Source organism: Crocuta crocuta, unplaced genomic scaffold (genome assembly GCF_008692635.1).
Source record: "Crocuta crocuta isolate KB4526 unplaced genomic scaffold, BGI_CrCroc_1.0 scaffold16, whole genome shotgun sequence".
In the NCBI taxonomy this organism is placed as follows: domain Eukaryota; kingdom Metazoa; phylum Chordata; class Mammalia; order Carnivora; family Hyaenidae; genus Crocuta; species Crocuta crocuta.
The window spans coordinates 3143843-3167098 of NW_027531893.1; the positions used below are offsets into that span (position 1 = coordinate 3143843).

Sequence of the window (23256 nt, forward strand, 5' to 3'; positions counted from 1 at the left end):
GGGCAATAATTGGTTGGTGCTTCTATCTTTTCCTTTAGAGAATTATATGTTCTTATAAATACAGGGACATAAGATACATTTTTTCCAAAGCAAGAGACTGAAGGACTGTAAAGTATATGTCTTACATGCTGCTAGGTTTTGTAGGCTTAAACCTGTAAAGACAAGTGTTCTTTACATTTTCAAAATCAGCTTAAAGATGCAATATTTGTAAAGACCTATATAGTTAAAACTTAAAATTTTTAATATTTTTATTTATTTTTGAGAGAGAGACCGAGCGTGAGTGCAGGAGGGGCAGAGAGAGAGGGAGACACAGAATCGACAGCAGGCTCCAGGCCCTGAGCTGTCAGCACAGACTCACATGAGGCTTGAACTCCTTAACTGTGAGATCATGACCTGAGCCAAAATCTGATGCTTAAAACGACAGAGACATCCAGGCGGTCTATAGTTAAAACCTAAGTAGTACAATGGCATTATAGCAAGCAGCCTTTTGCATTGTTTTATTCCCAAAACTAACTCTAAAGACTGTTATTTTTTGAACCAAGGGTATATCCCTTAGGATGGTGTGCCTCAAAGGGCTATATGTCAGAATCACATATGTCTGTTTTTAACATATAAATTTTTGGGCCCTACTCTCAGGCTATGGAATCAAAAAATATTGGCTTGGCTTTACTTTGTCTCCTCCTAGAACTCTGATGGGGAGGACAAAGTGATTAAATTCTAACCACATACTATCGGGAAGTAAAATCATTATTGCCTTTAACAGTTACGAGAACTAAAGCTCAAAGAACCTAACTTGCTTAAAGTCATGTACATATACAGGGCCTGTCTTTCCGATAGAGCCACCAACTTCTATTATGTTACTAGAATGAAATTAACCAGGAAAAGAAACATAATATCCACATTCTAACTTAGAACCTGAGACTGCTTACTTTTCCTTTTAATAAATGTTTACTAAGTAGTAAAGAAACTGAATAAAATATAAAACCCAAATGTTACTCTACAAAAACAGATTACACTTAATACTAAAATGTTGCCTAGGTAAGACCCTTTTATTTTTGCTAATTTTTATCCACTTCTGGCCTTAAAGGTGTAAAAAAGAAAAAAGTGGCTTCAGGGGTGCCTAGGTGGCTCAGTCGGTTAAGCATCCAACTTCAGCTCAGGTCATTATCTCATGGTTCCTGAGTTCCAGCCCCAAGATGCCCTCTGTGCTGACAGCTCAGAGCCTGGAGCCTGCTTCACATTCTCTCTCTCTCTCTCTCTCTCTCTCTCTTTCTTGCTCTCTGCCCCTCCCCTGCCTCTCTCTCTCTCTCAAAAATAGATAAACATTAAAAAAAAAAAAGTAAAAATGTAGCCCCACGCTAGAAAGAGGACACCTATGCTTCAAAGGATGGTACAGAAAGAGGTCAACAGAAATGATTGGGGTCAAATCAGAAAAGGAGAGAAAGGCACGTAAAATGGATAGGAAGACTAGGGACATTTTATTTTATATTTATTTTCCTACAACCAAGAATGTATTTTATAAATATGGCAAATCTGCCCCTGGGTACTTAGTAACATTTGTGGTAGTACCTGATTTATTTTTCATGTATTGCTTTCAAATTTCAGTTTAGCAAAGAGCAGAAACTGCAATGATGAAGTGAATGATAGGTGGAGTAGGTCCTTGGGTCATTCTGAGTTATCCCCAGTCCCCCCAAGATGCTCGGCATGGAGAGAGGACGTTTAAATGTGCAAGCATAACACCATACTTTCTGCTGCTGTACATACAGGCAAATAAGCATGGGGTGAATATGTGGAACTAAAGAAAAATGAATTTTATAAGAATCAAATCTTTAGAAAATATATTTGTAGTGAGTGCCCCAATTCAAACCTAATCTATAGATTAAATTTGTGGCCATGTAAAATGAGCTGCAATAAAAAAGTGATTCTTTTTCCTATATGTTAGAAAATCAAGGAAATGTTAGATCATGGTCACAGAACTTTTTTTAATTTCAGGTATTTGATGTTGCTCTCGCGGCGAAAAGCAAGCGAAAACCCAGAAATCAGTTTTCCGTACTCATGAAATCGAGGCCTTACCCAGGAATAATATTACACCAAGAAGAAAAACCAAGAAAGAATTAGGAAGTGGATGTGGTAGAAGCGGAGGGAATGTGGAGCTCGAGGGCCAAATCAACATGTACACTGGCAAACTCTGCTGACACCATCTCGTTACCGTACGCTGCCCCTCCCAGCTCCTTTGGCTGCCAGTTCTATTGCCTTCAGGCTGTCTTTGCACTTTTTGATATTTGGAAGCTGCAAAGTAATTCTCCCTTTTCTTGTAAAACTGACCCAAGGACATTAAAGGGAGAGAGCAGACATATTCCTTCTGAATTGCAACCGGACAAAATTGAAAATTGAAACGGAAGTGAAGTTGAAAGGCACAGAGAATCCGAGCCGTTCCCTGCTCTGTCAGTAGCAGTATCAAGGGGGCCGAGGAACACGGGAATTTCAGACAGCATCATGGCTGATGTTTTCACCTGGCACACAGGCAGTGGTTATACATTCAACATCCGAGTTCAGTGATGGGCTAAAATGTTTTATGAAGGAGTGGGTGCGGAGGCATTTGGTTGGCTCAATTAGTTAAGTATCTGACTCTTGGTTTGGGCTCAGGTCATGATTTCGAGGTTCTTGAGTTCGAGCCCCATGTCCCGGCCCACATTGACAATGTATACCCTTCTTGGGATTCTATCTCTCTCTGCCCCTCCCCTGCTCACACTCTGTCTCTCTCTGTCTCTCTGTCTCTCTCAAAATAAATAAATAAGACTTTAAAAAAAAGTAACTAACATGTTTTTTGGGATGAGAGGGAGTCTATACATTTTATATATCTTTCCTTGACACTGATAAATGGTTTTCTGATGAATATCATTTATGGATGCCCCAGAACTTTCTATCGTCCCTCTTAATAGAACCAATCGCAATGAAGTTTGTAAGATTTTTCAGCGTTCTTCAGTATTCCAGAGCTTTTACCTTCCCTTTGTTTTTCTCACCTGCTTCCAGAAGCACAGGGCTCTAGACTTCCATTCTTCTCATAAGGGGCAGCGACCAGCAAATGGCATTCCTGAAGACCAGTCCTCATGGCTCATACTCTGCACATTTTTAGGACCTTTCTTTTCGCCCAAGTGTATCTTTTGGGGCCCTTTCCTTCAAAACTTTGCTAGCTAAGTAGACTGTAGATTTACTGCCAGTGTGGTAAAAATTGAACTTGGTGAAGGGTAATTGTACCTAAAGGTCCCCCCCACCTCATTCATTCATCAGCAGAAGTTCACACTTTAAGGAGCAAGGTGAAGTGTATCTGTCACACGGTCAGTTGCTTAGGAACCATTAGCTGTTATTGTTATTGCCCTTTTTGACCCTCATCATCTACTCAACTTTCTTTTCAAATACCTTGTTTAAAAACTTGTCTTTTATTTCTCATTTCGAATGATAGAAATAAAAGTACTTGACTAGTAATAGTGTCTGTGATAAATATCCATACTTTTCCCCCATTTTAGAGCCAATCTGTGAATCACATTTAAGCTGGCTTCTCGAAACAATTTCCAGCACATTCTACTTGCAGTCAGATGAAGTGGCAATTTTCTTAAAATATGGAGCAGTTTGGTGCTGGGCAGAACATGTATTCAGGCTCATAAACATAAACATTTTTTATGTAGCATTTAAATATGAACTATGCAACTCCAAAATGCTACAAAAATATAAACAAAGTAATTTCAGGGAATAAAGAAATAGAGCTAAAGAAAAATTGAGAGGAAGTATAAAAAAAGGAGCTAAGTTTTCTTTGACACAAGAAAGTTGATCATGGGTAAAAATTTGTTTTTATAAATTTCTTTAGGAGGAGATGTAGCACATTCTAGAAATTGTTTAACATTATATGTCAAGCAGCTATGGTGTTTACTTCTTATTCTGACCTTTTTCTAGCAGCCCCAGCCCAAGGCCAGCACCGAGCCTTTCTTCAGCGATGACGACCGAGTAGCGATGCTGAGTGAGAACGTGCTGATGGAGCTGAAACTCCATTTTGCTGTAGGAAGGAGGCCTGTAGAGGATGGCCCTTCTGTCATGGCTCCCAAAGTGTGTCTTTATTGATTTCTCGATCTAAAAAAAAAAAAGAAAGAAAAAGAAGAAGAAGAAAAAGAAAGAAAGGAGGCATAAAAATTCAAGAGGAAAAAGTAGCACACTTCCCCTTGAAGGACATCATTAACGCAAATCAAGGGCCACTCAGAAAGCTACCCTTCAAGTTGTTCTCTAGAAATGAAAGACAAATTCTCTGAAAGGCTGGCAAGGACAAAAGTGACCTCATAGGCAAGAACCGAAGGTGAAATGAATTTTTCTGTTACAGAGAGATGAAAATTTTAGGCCATTAAAATATAGAGGTCCTGTGGGAATACTGTTGCATGGAAATACAGAGCTCAATTCTAGCTGAAAATATAAATTAACAGCAATGCCTTTCATCTGCATTGTGCTTGTGTAAGATACTTCCAGATGCATTATCTTCTAACAGTGCTTTTTAAGTAAACATGGGAGAGGAAAGACTCAGAGAGGATAGAAGTTGTGCTGGAAGGACACAGTTAGGTATGGGGAGGGCTGACAAGCAATCTCAGAACCCTCTGGAGATATACAATGCAGCTTCTCTGCTCAATCAGAATGCAGTGAAATTGGAATGCATCTCAGGGTGGCGGGCCAGGTCTCTGCCCAAGAGGAGGAGTATCATAATTTCAGGTTCTTCCTTCCATAGTTTACTGATCCTCCAAATAAATATTCCTCTTTCCCAGGATGATGTTTGAAATTCCACTAACAAAAGGGAATTTTTCAATTGATAAGTAGAAAGGATGCTGATATCTGAGTTTGTTCTAAGGTATAATTGCAGACATTGGGTATTCTCCTTCAAATCTGAGATTAAAACTTGATAAAGTAGACATTTTTTTGTGACCAGAAAGAGAGGTGAGGTTGGATAGGGGTTTGAACAAAAACTGGGAGAGGTCGAAGAAGAGGAGAGAAAGGAACTGGAGAAGGAAGATGAGGGAGAAGAGATAAAAAAAACAAAACTGGGAATCCAAATTACTTACAGTGGCACCTCGGAATAGAACTATCCACTTTATGGATCTAAAACATGGACCATGCCTTTTCACTACTTAAAGTTCTTCATTCTTTCCCATTACTGATAGAATCAATTCTAATCTTCATCAAGGAACACAAGGCCATTCAAACTTAAGCCCTGGCTTTCTTCTCTGGTCATTTTTTAATTATTTCCATTCCTGATCCCACCCTGTTCCTTCATACACATTATCTGTGTCTTCTACCTAAAATTCCTTCTTCTCTCTCCATTTGTCCCTCTAGCTAACTCCAAATCAAGCGTCATCTCTTTTGGAAAGTTTTCATTGAAATACACCCTTTTATTAGCACTTAGGAAAGGAAATGTGCATCTCTCCCTGATGTGAGCTCGTTAACAGGCAGTATGCACGTACACACAGTACATGTTTAATAAATGAAGATTTATTAAATTAATCTTAAATTAAATTAAAAATTAATGAGCCATCATGCTCTATTATCAAGGTCTTTGAAGATATGTATGAAGATATGTATGGAAAGAAAAAAGAAACAGATTTAGGTTGTAAATCCTCAGAGGGGAGGAACAATATCCTATTTTTCACTGCATATGAACTATCGCCATCTGTGAATGGATTGACAAAGCACAGTGATGCGCAGGATAACACAAACACTGGAGAGACTGCTGGACTTGAACCCCTGATTTCACCAGCACTATGTGTGTGACCTTGGACAATACCTTCCTCCTAAGGGCGCTGTGAGGACTAAAGGGTTAATATTTATGAAGGCTTAGAACTGTGCATAGTATATAGGAAATACTATCTTTCCGTTTTTTTAATAATAATATAAAAAACAAGGAGTCAGAAAAACTGTTTCTGAGTCTGAGCTCTGCCTGGCACACGGTAACATAGGCTTTGAATACACGTATGGTGGATTTAACAGAAAGGACCAGAACACTAACTAATCACACCTCCTTTGCATGGTACTTGGGCAAACATGATTAATTAGATATTTTCCCTTGTTAAAAGGTATTGTGTTATATTGATAATGAAACTATTTAAACTCAAAACTTTAACTGCCATTGGGACACCATTCCCCAGCTAATATTATTGTCTGTCATGGTAAACTTACTAGGAGTATTTTAAGCCAAAAGCAGGTTGAGCCTTTGTCCACAGGAGTTAGAAGGAACCAGTATCCCACAGGAGGCCAAAGTAAACAAACATGCATCTAGGTGCAAGGGGAAGACAGATGCTTCCAAATATATCTTTGTCACTCAAGCAAAATACACAGTGCCCAGAATTCCCTTCTCACATTATCTTCTTTCGTAATCACAGGATGCTCCTCTCTATTACAGCTGGCTCAAGTAGAGCAGTGATTTCACATGAGGAGAGTGTATTTTCAAACTTGACGTTAGTATTATTTTGAAAGATACACCCCTCCTTTCCCTCTGACCAGGATCAGTTTAAGCCAGAGCCATGGGGCTTTTACCAGTATATATTATATAGAGCATATTTTAAATAAAGAATAATAAGTGGCCATATTTTATAATAACCTTTATAGGGGCGCCTGGGTGGCTCAGTTGGTTAAGTCTCTGGCTTCAGCTCAGGTCATGATCTCATGGTTCGTGGGTTCGATCCCCATGTCAGGCTCTGTGCTGACTGCCAGCTCAGAGCCTGAAGCCTGTTTCAGATTCTGTATCTCTCTCTCTCTCTGACCCTCCCCTGCTCATGCTGTCTCTCTCTCTCTCTCAGAAATAAATTAAAACACTAAAAAATATATGTAATAACCTTTACAGCATAGACTGACATTTTCGCTCGCATCTAAGACTACAGAGAATAATAGGAAATGAGCTTGTCAGTCAAATTATGTTGTATTACCCTGTAATACAAACTGCTCCTGCCCTTGTCATATTTATAACCCACTGTATCAGCAAAATGGCCCAATACCAAGGGGCAAGAACACTTTTAGCTGGTCCAACGACAGGTGCATACACTGCCTATGCAAAATAAAAACTACGTGAACAATTATGTCAACCACACCAGCAAATGCAGGATTATCAAATGCCGAAAGCAGCACTTTGGGAAATGAGAGCTCTTGATTACTCCTACAATTTCGAAGATGTATTTTTAGTGAAAGAATTTAACCTAGCCACCACTACCACAACTAAACTTGAGACTTGCAGGCCTTCTGAGAAGACTTTAGGAAAGAATAAGTGTTACTGGATGTTAACACTCTGAGCTCCCAAGCCACTTTCCCCTCTTCCTTCTGGGAAGATCTGAAAAACTGTCCCTCAGATCACTTTGCCAGACTATACGAAAGTTATTTTAAAGCAGAACACTGAAGATTTTTATTGGAAAGACCTCAACATCTGAAACCTTCATACCACCTTAGATAAAAGCAAAGGACAGAGTGTTGTAATAAATGACCTGGAGTGTTAGATGCAGCAATGTGGAGGAAGAACAGAGGAGGAGCCGGGATCAAAAATCTGGATTTAAATTCAGACTCTGCCTTGCTTCATCTACTGGGGAGAAGTGTTTTATCTTTCTACATCAGAGCTTTCTCATATGTATAGCTGAAATAACAAATCCTACCTCATGAAGTTGTAGGGGGAATTAAATGAATTTGCTATCTGAAGGTGTCCAACACAGTGTCCCATCAATAAACAATGTAGATTATATATGAATAAAATTGAATAATATTATATTTTAACTCTGCTTTTCCACTAAGAAGTCTTTCTTTTCTTAATGGGGGTGGGGTAGGGAGGGGAGTGGCAAAGAGAGAGAGAGAGAGACAGAGTCCACACCCAATGCAGGGCTCAATCCCACAACCCTGGGATCATGACCTGAAGTGAAATCAAGAGCTAGACACTTAACCAACCGAGCCACCCAGACACCCCTCCATTAAGAATTCTATAAGCTTTTCAATTAATATAGTTTGGCCTCTGTCATAAAAGCCATTTCTGCAATAAACTATATGCTTCCAAATCATGATGTATGCTTTTCTCTATATGACTCATCACCTTTTAATGTAAAAATACAATTTATTTACTTACTATGCTTACTGTCTGTCTCCTCACATCATAAAAGGAGGTAAATAAAAGCATATATTTTGTCTATTTTGTTCACTTTTGTTTCCCCAACCTAAGAATACCACTGGGCACATAATGGGCACATAGTAAATATTCTTTGAATGAATGAATACAAACATCTTTTTCTTCAATATGTAAAAGTCTGGGTTATAAATACTACCATGGAAGATTGGGAAGAGAAAGTGGTGAACATTTACATTAAGAAATTTATTTCAGCAGAATTTCAGATAGGAGCAAGAATGACAAAAATAGAATTAAATGTTTGAAAAAAGTAATGAATTTGCCGTAAAAAAATCAAATAAAGAGCTATATTATAAAAGCACTATGTTTCTCAGTTACTTATAGTATTAAAAAAATCTTCACTGTGGCTTGCCACAAAAGCAAGAAATGTGGCTCTTTAAAATACAGAAGGGATGAAAAATAAAACTTGTTTTTTTCCACATGACAGAATTTTTTTTCTAGATTTATTAACATAGCCATGTATTTATGACACATTTTGATGCTCTAATACAAATCATATAGTAGACCTTGGATGTGTGTTATATATAACTAAAAGTAAAATTGCCTTGTTGGTCAAGATCATTGACATTTTAGAAATATTGCAGAATCTATCATAGTGAATTATGTTTTAATTTTTCCACTATAAAACAGGGACTTTTTTTTTTACTCATTGGTAAAATTTATACTTATTTTAGAGAATTCAAGAAATAAAACAGAGTTTCTTGGATGCAGGTCCTATACATTTTCTACTTAGACATTAGTTATAATTGCAAGATGGTTTAGGAACCATTGGTTTCCCAGATATGCAGGCAGAGCCTCATGAGAACGTTCTTTCCATAAACGAACTTCAGCTAAGTCTGCCTTTATCTCACAACTGGTTCAACGGAATCTCAAGCCCATCAGGGAGTAAACAATTCTCAGACCTACTCCATGACACTAGGCACCTTCCAACTACACTGCCAAACTAGCCTTGGGGCTACTGACTATCCCCAGAACATCCAATGAAAGGCAAGTTTGCTCATCTGTGCCTCTATGTAAGTTTTAAACAGTGATAGAGAAACAAAAGCAATAAAGCTTCAATATAAAAAAGATCTATCCTCAACACAGCTTTGATAAAATGGCACCACTTAAATAGCTATTCTCAAAACCCATCATCACTTATCTCTCAATCTATCTTTCCCTTTGGCACTCTTCACAATTTATAGTAATGTATTATTACTTGTTTAATGTCTGCCCTTCATACAAATTTTCATGTTTCCTGAAAGTCTAAATGTGTCTTCTTTTAGTCACTGTACAAACAGCTTACTACCAGGTTCTAGCAAAAGGGAATGGATGAATGAATGAGCAAATGATTGAATGCATGAATGCAAAATATGAGTTCATCGTTTGCAATCACATGCATGCCTTTTAATTATTTTACTATCAGGTGAAAATATCTACTAGAAACATCTCAGTGGAAGCTTTTTAAAAAAATCTTTTTAATGTTTATTCATTTTCAGGAGAGAGACAGAACGCAAGCAGGGGAGAGGCAGAGACACAGAGGGAGACACAGAATCTGAAACAGGCTCCAGGCTCTGAGCTATCAGCACAGAGCCTGACGCGGGGCTCAAACTCAGGACCAGTGAGATCATGACCTGAACTGAAGTCGGACACTCAACCGACTGAGCCACCCAAGCACCCCCATCTCAGAGGAAGCTTTGATATTTGCATCTCAAGCCATGAAATATCTATGACTTCTTCATCCCTAATGCCTTATCTCCTCCACTTCTCACAATGGCCATTCGAATGGCCATAATCTTGAACTTTGTGGTCCCCACATCACCCCCACCTCTGAATGTATAAAATGAATATTCCATTCTCTGATCACATTCAAGTATTTCCATCTCATTTATTCTCAATATATCAGCTCCTCAACCACTAGTCTTTCCCGCTTATGCCAACTTTCTACTAGCCTCTTTTTTACCTTCTCTCTGTGCAGCTCAGATTCCCTGGTCCAAAACTCCAACAACTCCCTACCCAGCATATGAAATTATCTCCCTGCTGCACTGCACTTGCATCACATTCACATGACAAAGCTTCAAGCACGGAAGAGCTGGGGACACAGCGGTTAACAAGCCAGACAAGTCTCAGCCCCCACAGAGCTGACAGCCCATCAAGGAAAGCAGACATAAACAACTAGCTTTAATAATTACAACATGCCGGGTAAGTGAGGAGGACGAGGGTGCTATGGAAACTCCAAGACCCAAAGATCTCACCAGCCTGCCTGCCTGGCCCTGGGGCTGAGTTGCTGAGAGCTGCTGAAGAGAAGTACCCAGGGGACACATTCTGGTTGGCAAAACCAGTTTGGTCTTCAGGGATCCCAGACCATCCTGCTATGCTTTGCTCTTACATTCTCCACAGCAACTAATTTTCCTACTCTCCAGCTACCTTCTTATTTCTATAGAAAACTGCCTCCCATTGAGAGAAATTAGCACTATTAGAAGGTAACACACTGATGTAATTAAATAGCCTCTGTTTAGGCAAACCCATAGCCTATCAGCACAACTAACATTTCCTCTCTTCTGACTTCCACAGGGGAAACCTGTCCCCCTCTTATCCATGGCTAATCACTGTGTTTATTCTCCAGATTTCACAACCCCCCATCATCCAGGCAACAAACCTCTTTTTAATTTCTATCCTCAGATCCTTGAGAACTTCATCCATCTTTTCTCCTTCTACTTAATATCTCTTCCCTCTTGGCTCTTTCTCCATGTTTATTCATTCACTCACACTCATTCATTCACTTACCCATTTAGTATTTTTGAGCACCTTCTATATGATAGGTATGGTTCTAGGCTCTGAGCAATGTAACAGTGAAGAAACTTGACAAAGCTCTATCCCTCAATGAGTTCATTTTTTTTAATTTTTTAAATGTTTATTTATTTATTGTTTTGAGTGAGAGAGATAGAGGGAGACACAGAGAAAGTGTGACTGGGGGAGGGGCGGAGAGAGAGGGGAGCAGAGAATCGGAAGCAGGCTCTTAGCCCGGTGTGGAGCTCAAACTCATGAACTGTGAGATCATGACCTGAGCTGACATTAGGCACTCAACCGACTGAACCACCCAGGTGCCTCTGAGCTCACTTTTTGTGGAACGAGCAATAAACAATTAGTGAAATCGTGCAAGGTAAGTATCTGCAGAGAAAATATCTCTGGTCTGGGTAAAATGTTAAAGAATGACCGAGGAGCTCTTTTAGATGCTGTTACTTGCATATATTATGAATGTTGTGTGTGAAAGAAAATGAGAGAAGAAAGATAACTCTTAGAGGGAGAGAAAAGATGGACAGAGAAATTAAAACAGAAAGTCCTGAAGGTCAGTACCATAGGTACTTTTTATGTAAATATAAAAATATAGCCAGATAGGTAACAGAAATAACTGGCCACGAGGATAAAAGTGGAGGTAATACATCATTACGCATTATCTTTTTAAGTAGCTAACAGGAAACCAAAACCTAATGATTAGTAGAGAATTTAAAAGTTGGTAACTTTATGCTGGTCTTTCTACCTAGGTAAAACCTCAATGAATTCTGTTTCCTTTTACTAAAAGCCATAGCAGGGAAGAGGTAAATGAGGAAAACTGGGAGGGTGATTTCTTGTTTTATTTTGTTTTCTGGATCAATGGGCATCCTGATAGAATTCAGGATGGCCAGACCTTTACTTCCTAAATGATAAAATTTCCTAAGAACTACATGCCATCATTCCCATAATACAGAAAAGTTGTGGGGTTTTTAAAAGTTTATTTATTTTTGACATAGAGAGCTCAAGCGGGGAGGGGCAGAGACAGAGGGAGAGAGAAAACCCTAAGCAGGCTCCTAGCTGTTAGCATAGAGCCCGATGTGGGGCTCAAACTCATGATCTGTGAGATCACGATCTGAGCCGAAACTGAGAGTCAGATGCTCTACCAACTGAACCCCCCAAGCGCCCCAGAAAAGTTTTTTAAAAATGTTAGTACTCAGTGACGTGGGGCAATCAAGCTTTAAGAGGGAGACCAGACGCCTGTCCTGACAGGGGCACCGAATCACCTTGGGAAAGCATCGTTGGATGTGCACTGGGAAGGGAAAGACACTAAGTACACAACTGTGGAGTCTGATTAAGGATACAAAGAGCAAGGACAGTCAAATCACGGTGTGTGTAACTAAGACAGAGGTAAGGTACAGAGCATGAAACCTTCCAGAAGTGGGAAGAAAAGTCCCAAAGAAAGGATTTGCCATGGAAGTATGAAGTAAACAGAGAGGGAGGCTAGAAGCCTAGCATATCAGAAGAAAAGTGGGCACAAAGGAAGACAACAGAAGAGAGTATCAGGACAGCCCCTGACCTGGCCATCCTCACCTAGAAAATAGTTGATAATAAATAATATCATATTGCCTGAATCCACTGGGAATATCTGATATATTGAAACTTAAGGGACATACAATGATTTTTGCTTATCAGTAAAGATGTCCCACCGCATCTATACAATCTGAAGGGTGACCCTGAGAATTCCCACGTCATCCATGTGTTAAATGCCCAGTCTCCACACTCACAATTGGGAACCATGCTGCGCCTTTCTAATCGGGGCGCAAGTACAGAGCTTGAGCAGCCGGAGGAAAGAGAAGAGACCAGCAGAGGGCAAGCTGCAGGACAGAAAGGAGAAGGCGGGCCGAATGGTGTCTGGGCGCTTCAGGCTCCCGCGAATGCGCAACTTTGGCCCTGTGTCCCAGGCTAACCCTCGCACGTAGTGGGAATCTTGGAGATGGGAGAAATTAAAAATGAAACCAAGAACACAAGAACAGCAATTTCTCTTCCAGCCTGCGTCTAGCGTCTCTGGCTGCGAGGTCCCCTCTTCCATGTCTTGCAGCCGCAGTTGGCTGGCAAAGTCCACTGCACTAAAATCTCAGCCATTTCAACCGACACGGAGGAGCTTCTAGTCTCTTCTCTGCTTCTCCCAGTGTTTCTTTTTCTCTTTTCCAGCTGTTTTGAAAGTCATGGGAAGCCTCTCTTTCAGCTTCCTCTGGAGGTTTTTTCTCCAACTAATTCAAGGCTCCCCTTCGGTTGTGGTGCCACCCACGAAGCACAGCTGTAGGTCTTCACTGTACTGATTGCTGCAACTTTACAGACATAACAAAGACCCAGCTGAGATTACAGAACCCCACGGGTGGCTGGGAGATGGCGCTGGTGATCAGGCCTAGGAGAGATCTTTAAGAATCAGAAAAAGCTGTAAATGAGTTCGGGAGAGAATGTAGGTTGCTTTTCCTTCAGGAAGATTTGATTTTACTTCCTATTTTGGATCAAATAAAACCACTCGTGAGGGTCCTTCCTTTGTCTCTTCTCCTTCCTTCTACTTTCCTGACCCTACACTCTTCTCCCTTCCCAGGCTTCCCTTAGTCTGACAAGCACATAGAATTTAAGAGGGGGAAGTCATGTTCTTCCCATCCTCAAGCCCTGATCACGTTTGCAGATTTTAGAGTAAACATTCTCGAGCCCCCTGAACCTCACCACAGTGTCCTCAGTGGCTGAAGGATATCTGTAATGAAGAAAATATAAGGTTGACAATCCACAATTGTGAAACACCAAGCAGAAAACAAGGGGAGACCTTGTTCTTTTGAAAAATGTTAAAATAATAGCAAGTCTCTGTCCCCGGGTGCCCAAACAACGAGTTAATTCAGCAATTCGGTCTTAAAATAGTAAGTCCCTACAAAAGCAATGTGACAGACAGGAAAGAACACTGGGGTCATTACGGCAATATCAGTACCTAAGCATCATACAATCTACCAAACATTTTTATAGATGTCAGAGACTCTGAACCTAGTTTAAGTCTTTGCCAACAACTTCCCAAGGCCTTCTAAATCCTAGATTCCCCCTCTACTTCCCGCCTTCCATTCATTATCTGCTGATGCCAATTAAGGTCTACTTGATGTACTTCACTTTCCTCGTCTGCAAATGAGTACCAACCTTCCATCTTACTTTTCATGCTAGAGGAAGGACTGAAGGAGACTCGGTGAGGATAAAAGCAGCTGAATATACATGGCGCCTCATAAATGTAAAGTGTATTAAATATCTCTTAAAGAAGCGATTGCATAAAAGAGCTTTTTGACAGAGGCGCCTGAGATGGCTCAGTCGGTTAGGCGTCCAACTTCAGCTCAGGTCATGATCTCACAGTTCGTAGTTTTGAGCCCCACACTGGGGTCTGTACTGACAGCTCAGAGCCTGGAGCCTGCTTCGGATTCTATGTCTCCCTCTCTATCTGCCCCTCCCCTGCTCATGCACTCTTTCTCTCTCAAAAATAAATAAACATTGAAAATTTTTTTAAAAAGAGCCTCTTTGCAAATTAAAATGGCTTAAATTATTAGAAGACAAACAGGCATATGCAGCATTTTAAGAGTTCATTTGAGCAAAATCCATTCCAACTGGGCAGTGCCAAACCCAAAGTGGTTAGGAGAGCTCTGCCCCAGGAGCCAGGGGAAAAGGTTAGAGAAAAGTATGGAAGTAAAGAACAGAAATTATTTGATTGGCTACAGCTTGCTTTTTCTTATGATTGGCTGTCCTTAGCATTTTGATTTCGTAACCTTGAGGCATTTCCAGGCTTAGGCCTCCATGACATCAGAGCTGCATCAGTCTTAACGGCTTCCTTGTATAATGAATTTTCCAAAGAAAAAAACCTTAAAAATATCAGTAATGCCTGAGCGCCTGGGTGGCTCAGTCAGTTAAGCATCCAACTTCAGCTCAGGTCACCATCTCACAGTTTGTGAGTTCGAGCCCCACATCGGGCTCTGTGCTGAGAGCTCAGATCCTGGTGCCTACTTCAGATTCTGTGTCTCCCTCATTCTCTGCCCCTCCCCTGCTCATGCTCTTGTCTGTTAAAAATAAATAAATGTTTAAAAAATACTATCATGTGATTTCATAGGGTTCTTTCAAATTACAAGTGGTATAGAATATGGCAGTATTTATATAGTAGAGACATTAACACATTTAAACATAATCGACCATTTCTAGTATTCTCTTTCATAAAAATTCAGTGTTAGAGCAAACATATCATGAAAGAAAAAGGCTATTGATATCATATATAAAATGGACATACTTTTTAGATTTTTCGGTGCTACATAAAACTTAAGCAGTATGTTAACTGCATAACTAAATATGATTTAATTTTATACTTCATTATAATGTTCTATAAATAAACTCACAATTGGGATATAAAAAGCCCTCTAGCACGTTACATTCCCTCTTTTTGCTTAGAAGTTAATGGTCATCATCATCTAGTCTTAGGACCTTCTATAGCATTCACCTAGGAAATTCCTGAGCTCCTTATATGCATTCTCCATTTCCATCTTCATTCTCTTCTCCCCACCTCTCTCTGCCACAAGGCTAGCTGCTAACCGCCCAGCACCAGCCCAGTTTATGAGCCCCACCCTCCTCCTCAGCCCTGCAGTCCTCTCTGCACTTCAAAACCGCACACACAGGGATCCCAGGCTTCTGCAGCAGCCATCACGATAAAAAAGTGTGCTGGCCAGCCACGAATCTTTCAGCGCCAGAGTGAACATGACCCACTCTGCACAGAGAGTCCAGCCTTAAAAAAAACATCTGCCAGAAGTAAGGGTAGAATTCAGGCACTGAGATGGGGACTAAGATTCTCCATCCACTGCCGACCCAGTCACCACAGTCAGACCCCCCAGGAGAGGCTGAGAGGCTGAGAGGCTCCTAATCCCACTTCAGATAAGAGTCTAACGTTGTCAATCCCATGCAGATAGATCTCTGGCTCCTGTCTTTGCCCCTCAGTACTCACAGCCCTGGAGCCACCATTTATTTGATCCAGATTCTTCCCAGAAATCCAGGGTCCCCATGAACTGCACAGATGGAAAACCAACATCCTCCCTGCAGGTGCCCCTATTTCCAGGGCAGCAAAGGTCAGCTGCAGTGCTTGGTTGAATGAAAGGCCAGGGGACAGAGGCCCATACCTCACAAATCCAGAGAAACTCTGCCTCCTACCCATGTAGGGCACAAAGCGCTAGGATGAATGGAGGAACACGTGTTAAATACACAGGCACCATGCTCTGCATGAAAAAAACATCCTGCCTTAAACCAAATTTACACACCCAGTCCCCTCACGCACACCTTTATGACTTGGGACTCATTTTGCTTTTCTGCATACTCGGAGCACCCTTGTGGCGGTTGATGCTCCACCGTCTCCTCATCTCATCCCTTCAGCTCACTGGCCAGTACTAATATACAACTGTAGCTCTCCTTGGAGACTACCCTGGGTAACATGGTCCCAGCCTGACTGAGCCCTGGAATCTCTCCTTCCCATTCTTCCCCTCCAGAAGCCTCCACCTAGTCTACCCTGGTCCTGCTCATGCTGCCACATGCTACAATATTACACGAACACATCTTCACACAACCTCACATATTCCCCTCAAAATCTGTCTTAGAGCTTTCTAAATTACATACTCACTCTAGAATGCTTACGTATTCGATAGCCAACTTTTTGCTTTAAAAGTCAAAAATTGGCAGGAAATGATATCTAGTAATACCACAAAATAAGCACTATCTCTAGAGGAAGGAAGAAGACATCATCTAATACTGCTATCAAATTTTCAGCTCCCTAAACTCTGCAATTCTTCCCTTAGGGGATGGATTATGTTGCAGAGTAGCATTTGGCTTTCTTATGTGACTGGCTAGGAAAGCGTGTTCCCTTCCCAGAGGTCCAGTTTATTCTTAAAGGGTCCAGCAAAAAGGTCTCATAGGCCAGGAAACCATCTCTTCTAATGTAATAAATTGGTTTGGTCTTTTCAGGAAAGGGAGGACATCTTATAAACTGAGGAGCACCAAGATGGATTATGTGGGGAGACAGAGTTTAAAAATCCAAATGAAAACACAAAAGAAAAATGTAAGGACCACTGGCACCACAGGAAGCCCTAAACTGGACACACGGCATGAATTATACTAGATCCTATTGATTCATTCAACTTACATACCAGGCTCTGTCTCAACCTGATCTCTGCCCTGATCCAACTGCTAGTAATTTATTAGAAGGTTTTGTTTAGGGGCACCTGGGTGGCTGAGTCAGTTAAGTGTCCGACTACAGCTCTGGTCATGATCTCGCAGTTCATGAGTTTGCGTTCCGTGTTGGGCTCTGTGCTGACAGCTCAGAGGCTGGAGCCTGCTTCCGCTTTTGTGTCTCCCTTTCTCTCTGTCCCTCCCCTGCTTATGCTGTCTCTCTCCCTCTCTCTCTCTCCCTCTCTCCCTTCATAACTCCCTCCGTCTCTCAAAAATAAATAAACATTAAAAATTCTTAACAAAGGTTTTGTTTAAATGCTAGACTTTACAGAGAGTAGTGACATTATTATTAATTCTTGGTTACGTTTTCAGGTTTTTTTTTTTCTAAGAATTATGCTGAGGACCCTGTGCACATTATTGGAGGATGAGACATCCTTTCATTTACATCACAGAAAAGAGGCTTTCTTTTAAAATGTCATTATTTTGGGGCACCTGGGTGGCTTGTTGGTTGAACATCCACTCTTGATTTTGGCTCAGGTCATGATCCCAAGGTCATGAGATCCCAAGGTCATGAGACTGAGCCCTGTGTTGGGCTCCACACTGAGCATGGAAATGCTCTCTCTCTCTCTCTCCTTTTTTCTTTCTCTCCCACTCAAGCTCTCTCTCTCTAAATACTACTACTAATAATAATAATACTAAAATGAAATGTCATCATTTTATATTAAAAACAGGAGACAGTTCTCGCTTCCTAAAGTTTATATTTATGATAGAATATATTTTCACAACTGCATTTTATCTGTTCTCCAGCAAACAAGTTTGTTTAAAGCAGACAAAATATTGCTTGAACCACTGTTTCCTTAAAAGAAAACTAATCAGTTTACCTCCTTTTCTGTCATCTTTATCTTCTCCTCCACAAAACAAACCCACCACCACCACAACAAAAACACCTCTGCTCCAAATCTATCTGCTTTTAAAATAGTGTGTGCGGCGCTAAAATATTTGGACAAGTAGGTTTAGCTTGTGTGCACAAAGCTTCAGATGTGTTATTAATGTTTTCACTGTTTACGAGAGAAGAGAGAGACAGAGAGGGAGAGAGAGAATAATAAAGGTAGAAGTGAGGGAAAACCCACTTGAAATCACTTCTGCCCTCTGGGTGTGTCTAGTAGGGAAAGTTTCCTACTCAATATGAAAGTCAACTTTCTGGTTGATGCTTCACTAAGGTCAGATAGTTTCTGCACTGCTACAGAAAAGTTAATTTCCTGTCACATTTTTCCTGAAGCATTTGTGCACTTTGGCTAAATTAATGCTAGATTTTCCACCAGGGAAGAACTAGGCTTAGGGCTGAAACTATTGGAATGCTATTATACTTCCTATTGCTTGTTAAAGAAACAGTGAAACATCAAGAGGAAAATCAATTGTGACACTACAATTTTGGACTTCTGGTGGCATGCTGAAACATAACTGTAAAACTTAACATTTGTCAAGTACATTATATTGTAACTTTTTAATGAAAAAAGGAGTATTGTCGATACACTTATGTTACCTACATGCATTCTTTTCCCTCAAGAGATGCTAAATGCAGTGAGAATATTTTCCTGACATTATCCTTTGGGATGTGTTAAAACTAATTGAACATGGGAGCTATTAGGCTAAGCGGCTATAATGCAGTGGTGGCCTATTTAAGGTAAACCAAAATCTAAGCCTATAAATCCCTCAAGGTTAGGAAATCAAAATCTAAGGACAAACAATCATAAATAGCCAGCTAGGGTTTAAGCTATAGCCAATCGATAATTGCCTTACTTTAGGGTGCCTGGGTGGCTTAGTCGGTTAAGCATCTGACACTTGATTTCAGCTCAGGTCATGACCTCATGATTCGTGGGTTTGAGCCCCCCCTTGGTCTCCACACATTGCAGAACCCGCTTGGGATTCTCTCCCTCCACCTCTCTCTCTCTTCCCTCCTCACTTATGCCCTCTTTCTTAAAACAAATAAACAAACAAACAAAAATAATTGTTTTACCTTGCCTTCACCTTTTCTCTATTAAAGTCTCTTCCTCAGCTCCTGACCCAGAAACACTCTTAACCACTTCCAGTTTGGCACTTCTTGATTAGAATCAATTTTTGCTCAAATAAACTCAAAGCTTTCTACATGCCTCAGTTTTTTTTCCATTCATTTTTAATTTAATTTAATTTTTAACTTAATTTTTTGAAAGAACGTATGCGTGCAGATGGGAGGGCTGGGGTAAAGAAAAAGAGAGAGAGAGAGAGAGAGAAAGAGAGAGTACCAAGCAGACTCCACACCCAGTATGGCACCACATGAGGTACGGTCTCAATACCAGAACAGTGAAATCATCATGACCTGAGCCAAAATCAAGAGTCATATGCTCAATCAACTGAACCAAGCAGGCACCCCCCACCTCAGTTTATCTGTTAATGGAATTGATAATATTTATTTCCTTGCCTTTTATAATTTCAATGTTTTTTAAAACATTCTGAGCTATAGTGTCTAACTTGATCCCACAACATCTTTGGTACAGATATTTCCATTTCTATGCCATATGATATGAAAAGAAACCAAAGAAGTCACTTGTTCATAGTCACTCAACTCTTCAGCATTAGAAGTGGGTCCCCATTAGTTCCTTTTTTCAAAATTTTTTATTTAAATTCTAGTTGGTTAACATACACAGTAATATTGGTTTCAGGAGTAGGATTTAGTGATTGTCACTTACATATAACACCCAGTGCTCATCACAACATGTGCCCTCCTTAAAAACCATTAGTTATTTTTTAGTTCTTTTTCTCTTTCACCTGGGGAGAGAGTGAGCAGAGAATTGAAGGATCTGCCTCAGATACACTGACCTTTAACAAACACACCACCACCCCAACATAGTCTACTTTTCCTTATGTCAAAAGGAAGAAACATCAGGTTGCTAAAGCAATATTACTATTTAACAAACTCTCTTTTCTCCCTATAGATTATTCATTATCATGAGGCCTTTCCCTTGTCTGAATCTCCCATCCTGAATTAGTCATTTTTCCCAGATTGCTCTCTGAGGCATAGTCAGAATATACTTAGGACAGCAGATACAAGCTTTGACTTGTCAAAAATCATCTGTGAGGTGTGTTATAAGAAATTGGCTATGAAGAGAATTAAAATATCAAAATTTGTGCATAATTTACACTTCATAAACCAGGGAAGATGTGCTGCATTCCTACTACTTAGAGCCAAACGCTTTCTTGACCAGGAGAGGCAGGAAGTATTGTTCATGTATCCTTAGAAAACCAGTGGATGGGATGCCTGGGTGGCTCAGTCGGTTAAGCATCCAACTTCAGCTCAGGTCATGCTCTCACAGTTCATGGGTTCAAGCCCCGCTTTGGGCTCTAGGCTGACAGCTCAGAGCCTGGACCCTGTTTCGGCTTCTGTGTCTCCGTCTCTCTCTGCCCCTCCCCCGCTCATGCTCTGTTTCTCTCTGTCTCAAAAATAAACAAAAAAATTAAAATTAAAAAAAGAAAACCAGTGGAAGTGCTTGCATTTGACTCATCCAGAGGTATCAAAGAGAAACTCTAAAGACTGCTAAGCATAGAACATGATACTTTAAATAATTGCTTAAGCAGAGTATAGTGAAGAAAGCACATAGACTGAAGATCAAAAGTGGGATCTACATATGTTCATTCTGGAAAAAAATATACAGTATAATCCATTTAAAGTGCTTGTTTTTGCGGTCAGAGCTTAAATCCAACTTCTTGGGTCAGGAAAAACATCAACATTTACTGAATACAAACCTTGGTCAGCACCATGTGTTTTCAGACACCTATTCAATTCTCACACATCAGGCTTAGTTAGCTCCATTTTTCCAGTGAGAAAAATGGGGAATTTAGAAATCGAGGTAAAATTTGCCTATGACCTCTACTAGTATATTACACAGCTAGAACCTGAACCACTGTGCACCAAAACCCATGTTTGTTCCACAACATACCTATGCTCTGTGAGACTTCTTATTCAACATACTTAACAGGCTTGAGGTCAGCAGGCTTGATGGAGATAGTTAGGTATATTCCCACCAATAGGCAGGGTCTCGGAGTCTCCCCTTAGCAAGTTTATCTGATTGGGATGCATCCTAAGCAAACCGACAGGGGTTCCATTGAGAGTCCCCAAGTAAGGACTAGAGATATCAAATGTAGTTACATTTCAGCACACATGATTGGACCCATTCTGCTCTTCCAAGTCCATGTGTTCTTCTTAATGACTATTTTGTTCATCTATTATTTTGGGTCTTAAGTGAATTAACTTCTCTTAATGAATTTAATTGAAAGTTAAATAACTTCTGTTCATTAAGATACTTACATATGACAAAACCTCAATTTATATTTTATTATTATATTCCTTTTCAACCCTGTACATAATTCTAGATGTTTGGTTTCACATTTTGAACAAGTCTCTGGAAAGTGCAAACGTTGCCAAAGTACTATTTACCATGCAAATTTCCAACTTTGGTATAGTTTTTGTTAGAGAACATAAATCCTGTTTTAGAAAATGAGCTCATCCTTTTAGTGAGAATGGCTCCTTAGAAAAAAATGTCCGAAGGAAACCAAAGGGAAAAATGAAACCAAACATTCCTTTCACCCCAAAAGGCCACAGACTCAAAGTTGATAACAAGAAGCACTTTTTATAATGTGAGTGTATCTAGCAGTTTCCATTTCAGAGAGTTTATGTGAGTTTCCAATTCCATTAGAAAAAAAAAAAAAAAAAAAAACAAAAATTGCTCANCAGGGGGAGAAAGAAGCAGAAGCTATTGCCACTATCTTGAAAAAACAAGAAAGAATGACACCCATAAATTGATTAATTCTTTGATTCATAGGAAATTTAACATAACTTGCTTAAATATGAGCTTCATCAAGACTTCATTAAAATTTATCCAATGTAAGCAAATTTGAATTTGTTTAAAATTCTCTCAGTATGAACAATTTTTCACCTGTGTGCATATTTCATTATAAAAATCTAACATAGCTCTAATCAACTATCTCAAAGAAATCCACAGGCATTAAATGCTCATCAGGCAGCCCAACTAATTCTCTGAAAGTCACATACTTGTTAGTATGCTGACATCATCTCCTGAGAGACTCCTGTGCATAGACCCCTGTATTTAAAAAAAAATTTTTTTTTAATGTTTTATTTATTTCTAGGAGAGAGAGAGAGAGACAGCGTGAGCAGGGGAGGGTCAGAGAGAAAGGGAGTCACAGACTGAAACAGGCTCCAGGCTCTGAGCTGGCAGTCAGCACAGAGCCCGACGCGGGGCTTGAACCCATGAACCACGAGATCATGACCTAAGCGAAAGTCGGACGCTTAACCGACTAAGCCACCCAGGCGCCCCTAGACCCCTGTATTTAGATTCCTATCAGCATACTTTTAAAATATTTACCTTCAAATATGGTTGAAATATAAATATAAAATGGAAATGGAAAAGCTCAATTTTTAGTGGAATTAATTTGTTAGAAAAAAAGAAAGAGAGGTTAGATGATGGTGACCAAGAAGCCAAGCGACGGGAAGTAATTAGAAAGGCACACTGGTTGGGAAAAGATGTACTTACTCCTTCTCCTCCTCCTCCTCCTTCCTCTTCCTTAAATACAGTAGATACCTGAGATCTCTTACAGGATAAAGATCCCAATTAGGCAAATGAGCTAAAGAGAGCAGGAGAAATGGATGATAACTGAAGCAGATTCAATGTAGCAAGATGGAAGATGATTAGCGTTAGTCACAAGTGTAAGAACAGATGGTCCAGAAAGGGGTTCAAGGGATTCTGGCACAAGAAAAAAGATGGGATGGAGGATCTGAGAGCTCAAAACAAAAATAAAAGAGATGGAAGGACTTCTCATTTTCTGGTCTCTGCTTTAAGGTAGGCTTTCTCTGATCCTCAAAGTCATCATTCATTCATTCATTTATTGATTAGATATTTACTCAGAGTTCACTATGTGTGAGATTGTTTTGGCACTGGGGTCATAAGCAGTAAACACATTAAATCATGTACCTGCTCATAAAGAGTTTATATTGTATGTCAGGAGAAAGACAACATATAAATATATTTATT

General features: G+C 40.0%; 1 protein-coding gene across 3 annotated transcripts in view; it reads right to left on the reverse strand.

The window, feature by feature from the left end:
* The window catches only part of CPED1 (cadherin like and PC-esterase domain containing 1), a 245015-nt gene that overhangs the window by 211983 nt on the left and 9776 nt on the right, over positions 1–23256 (reverse strand). For all 3 annotated transcript variants that reach the window (XM_077773325.1, XM_077773326.1, XM_077773327.1), the window contains exon 2: positions 3942–4125. In XM_077773325.1, the coding sequence (XP_077629451.1) occupies positions 3942–4125 (184 nt within the window). The remainder of the gene's footprint in view (positions 1–3941; positions 4126–23256) is intronic.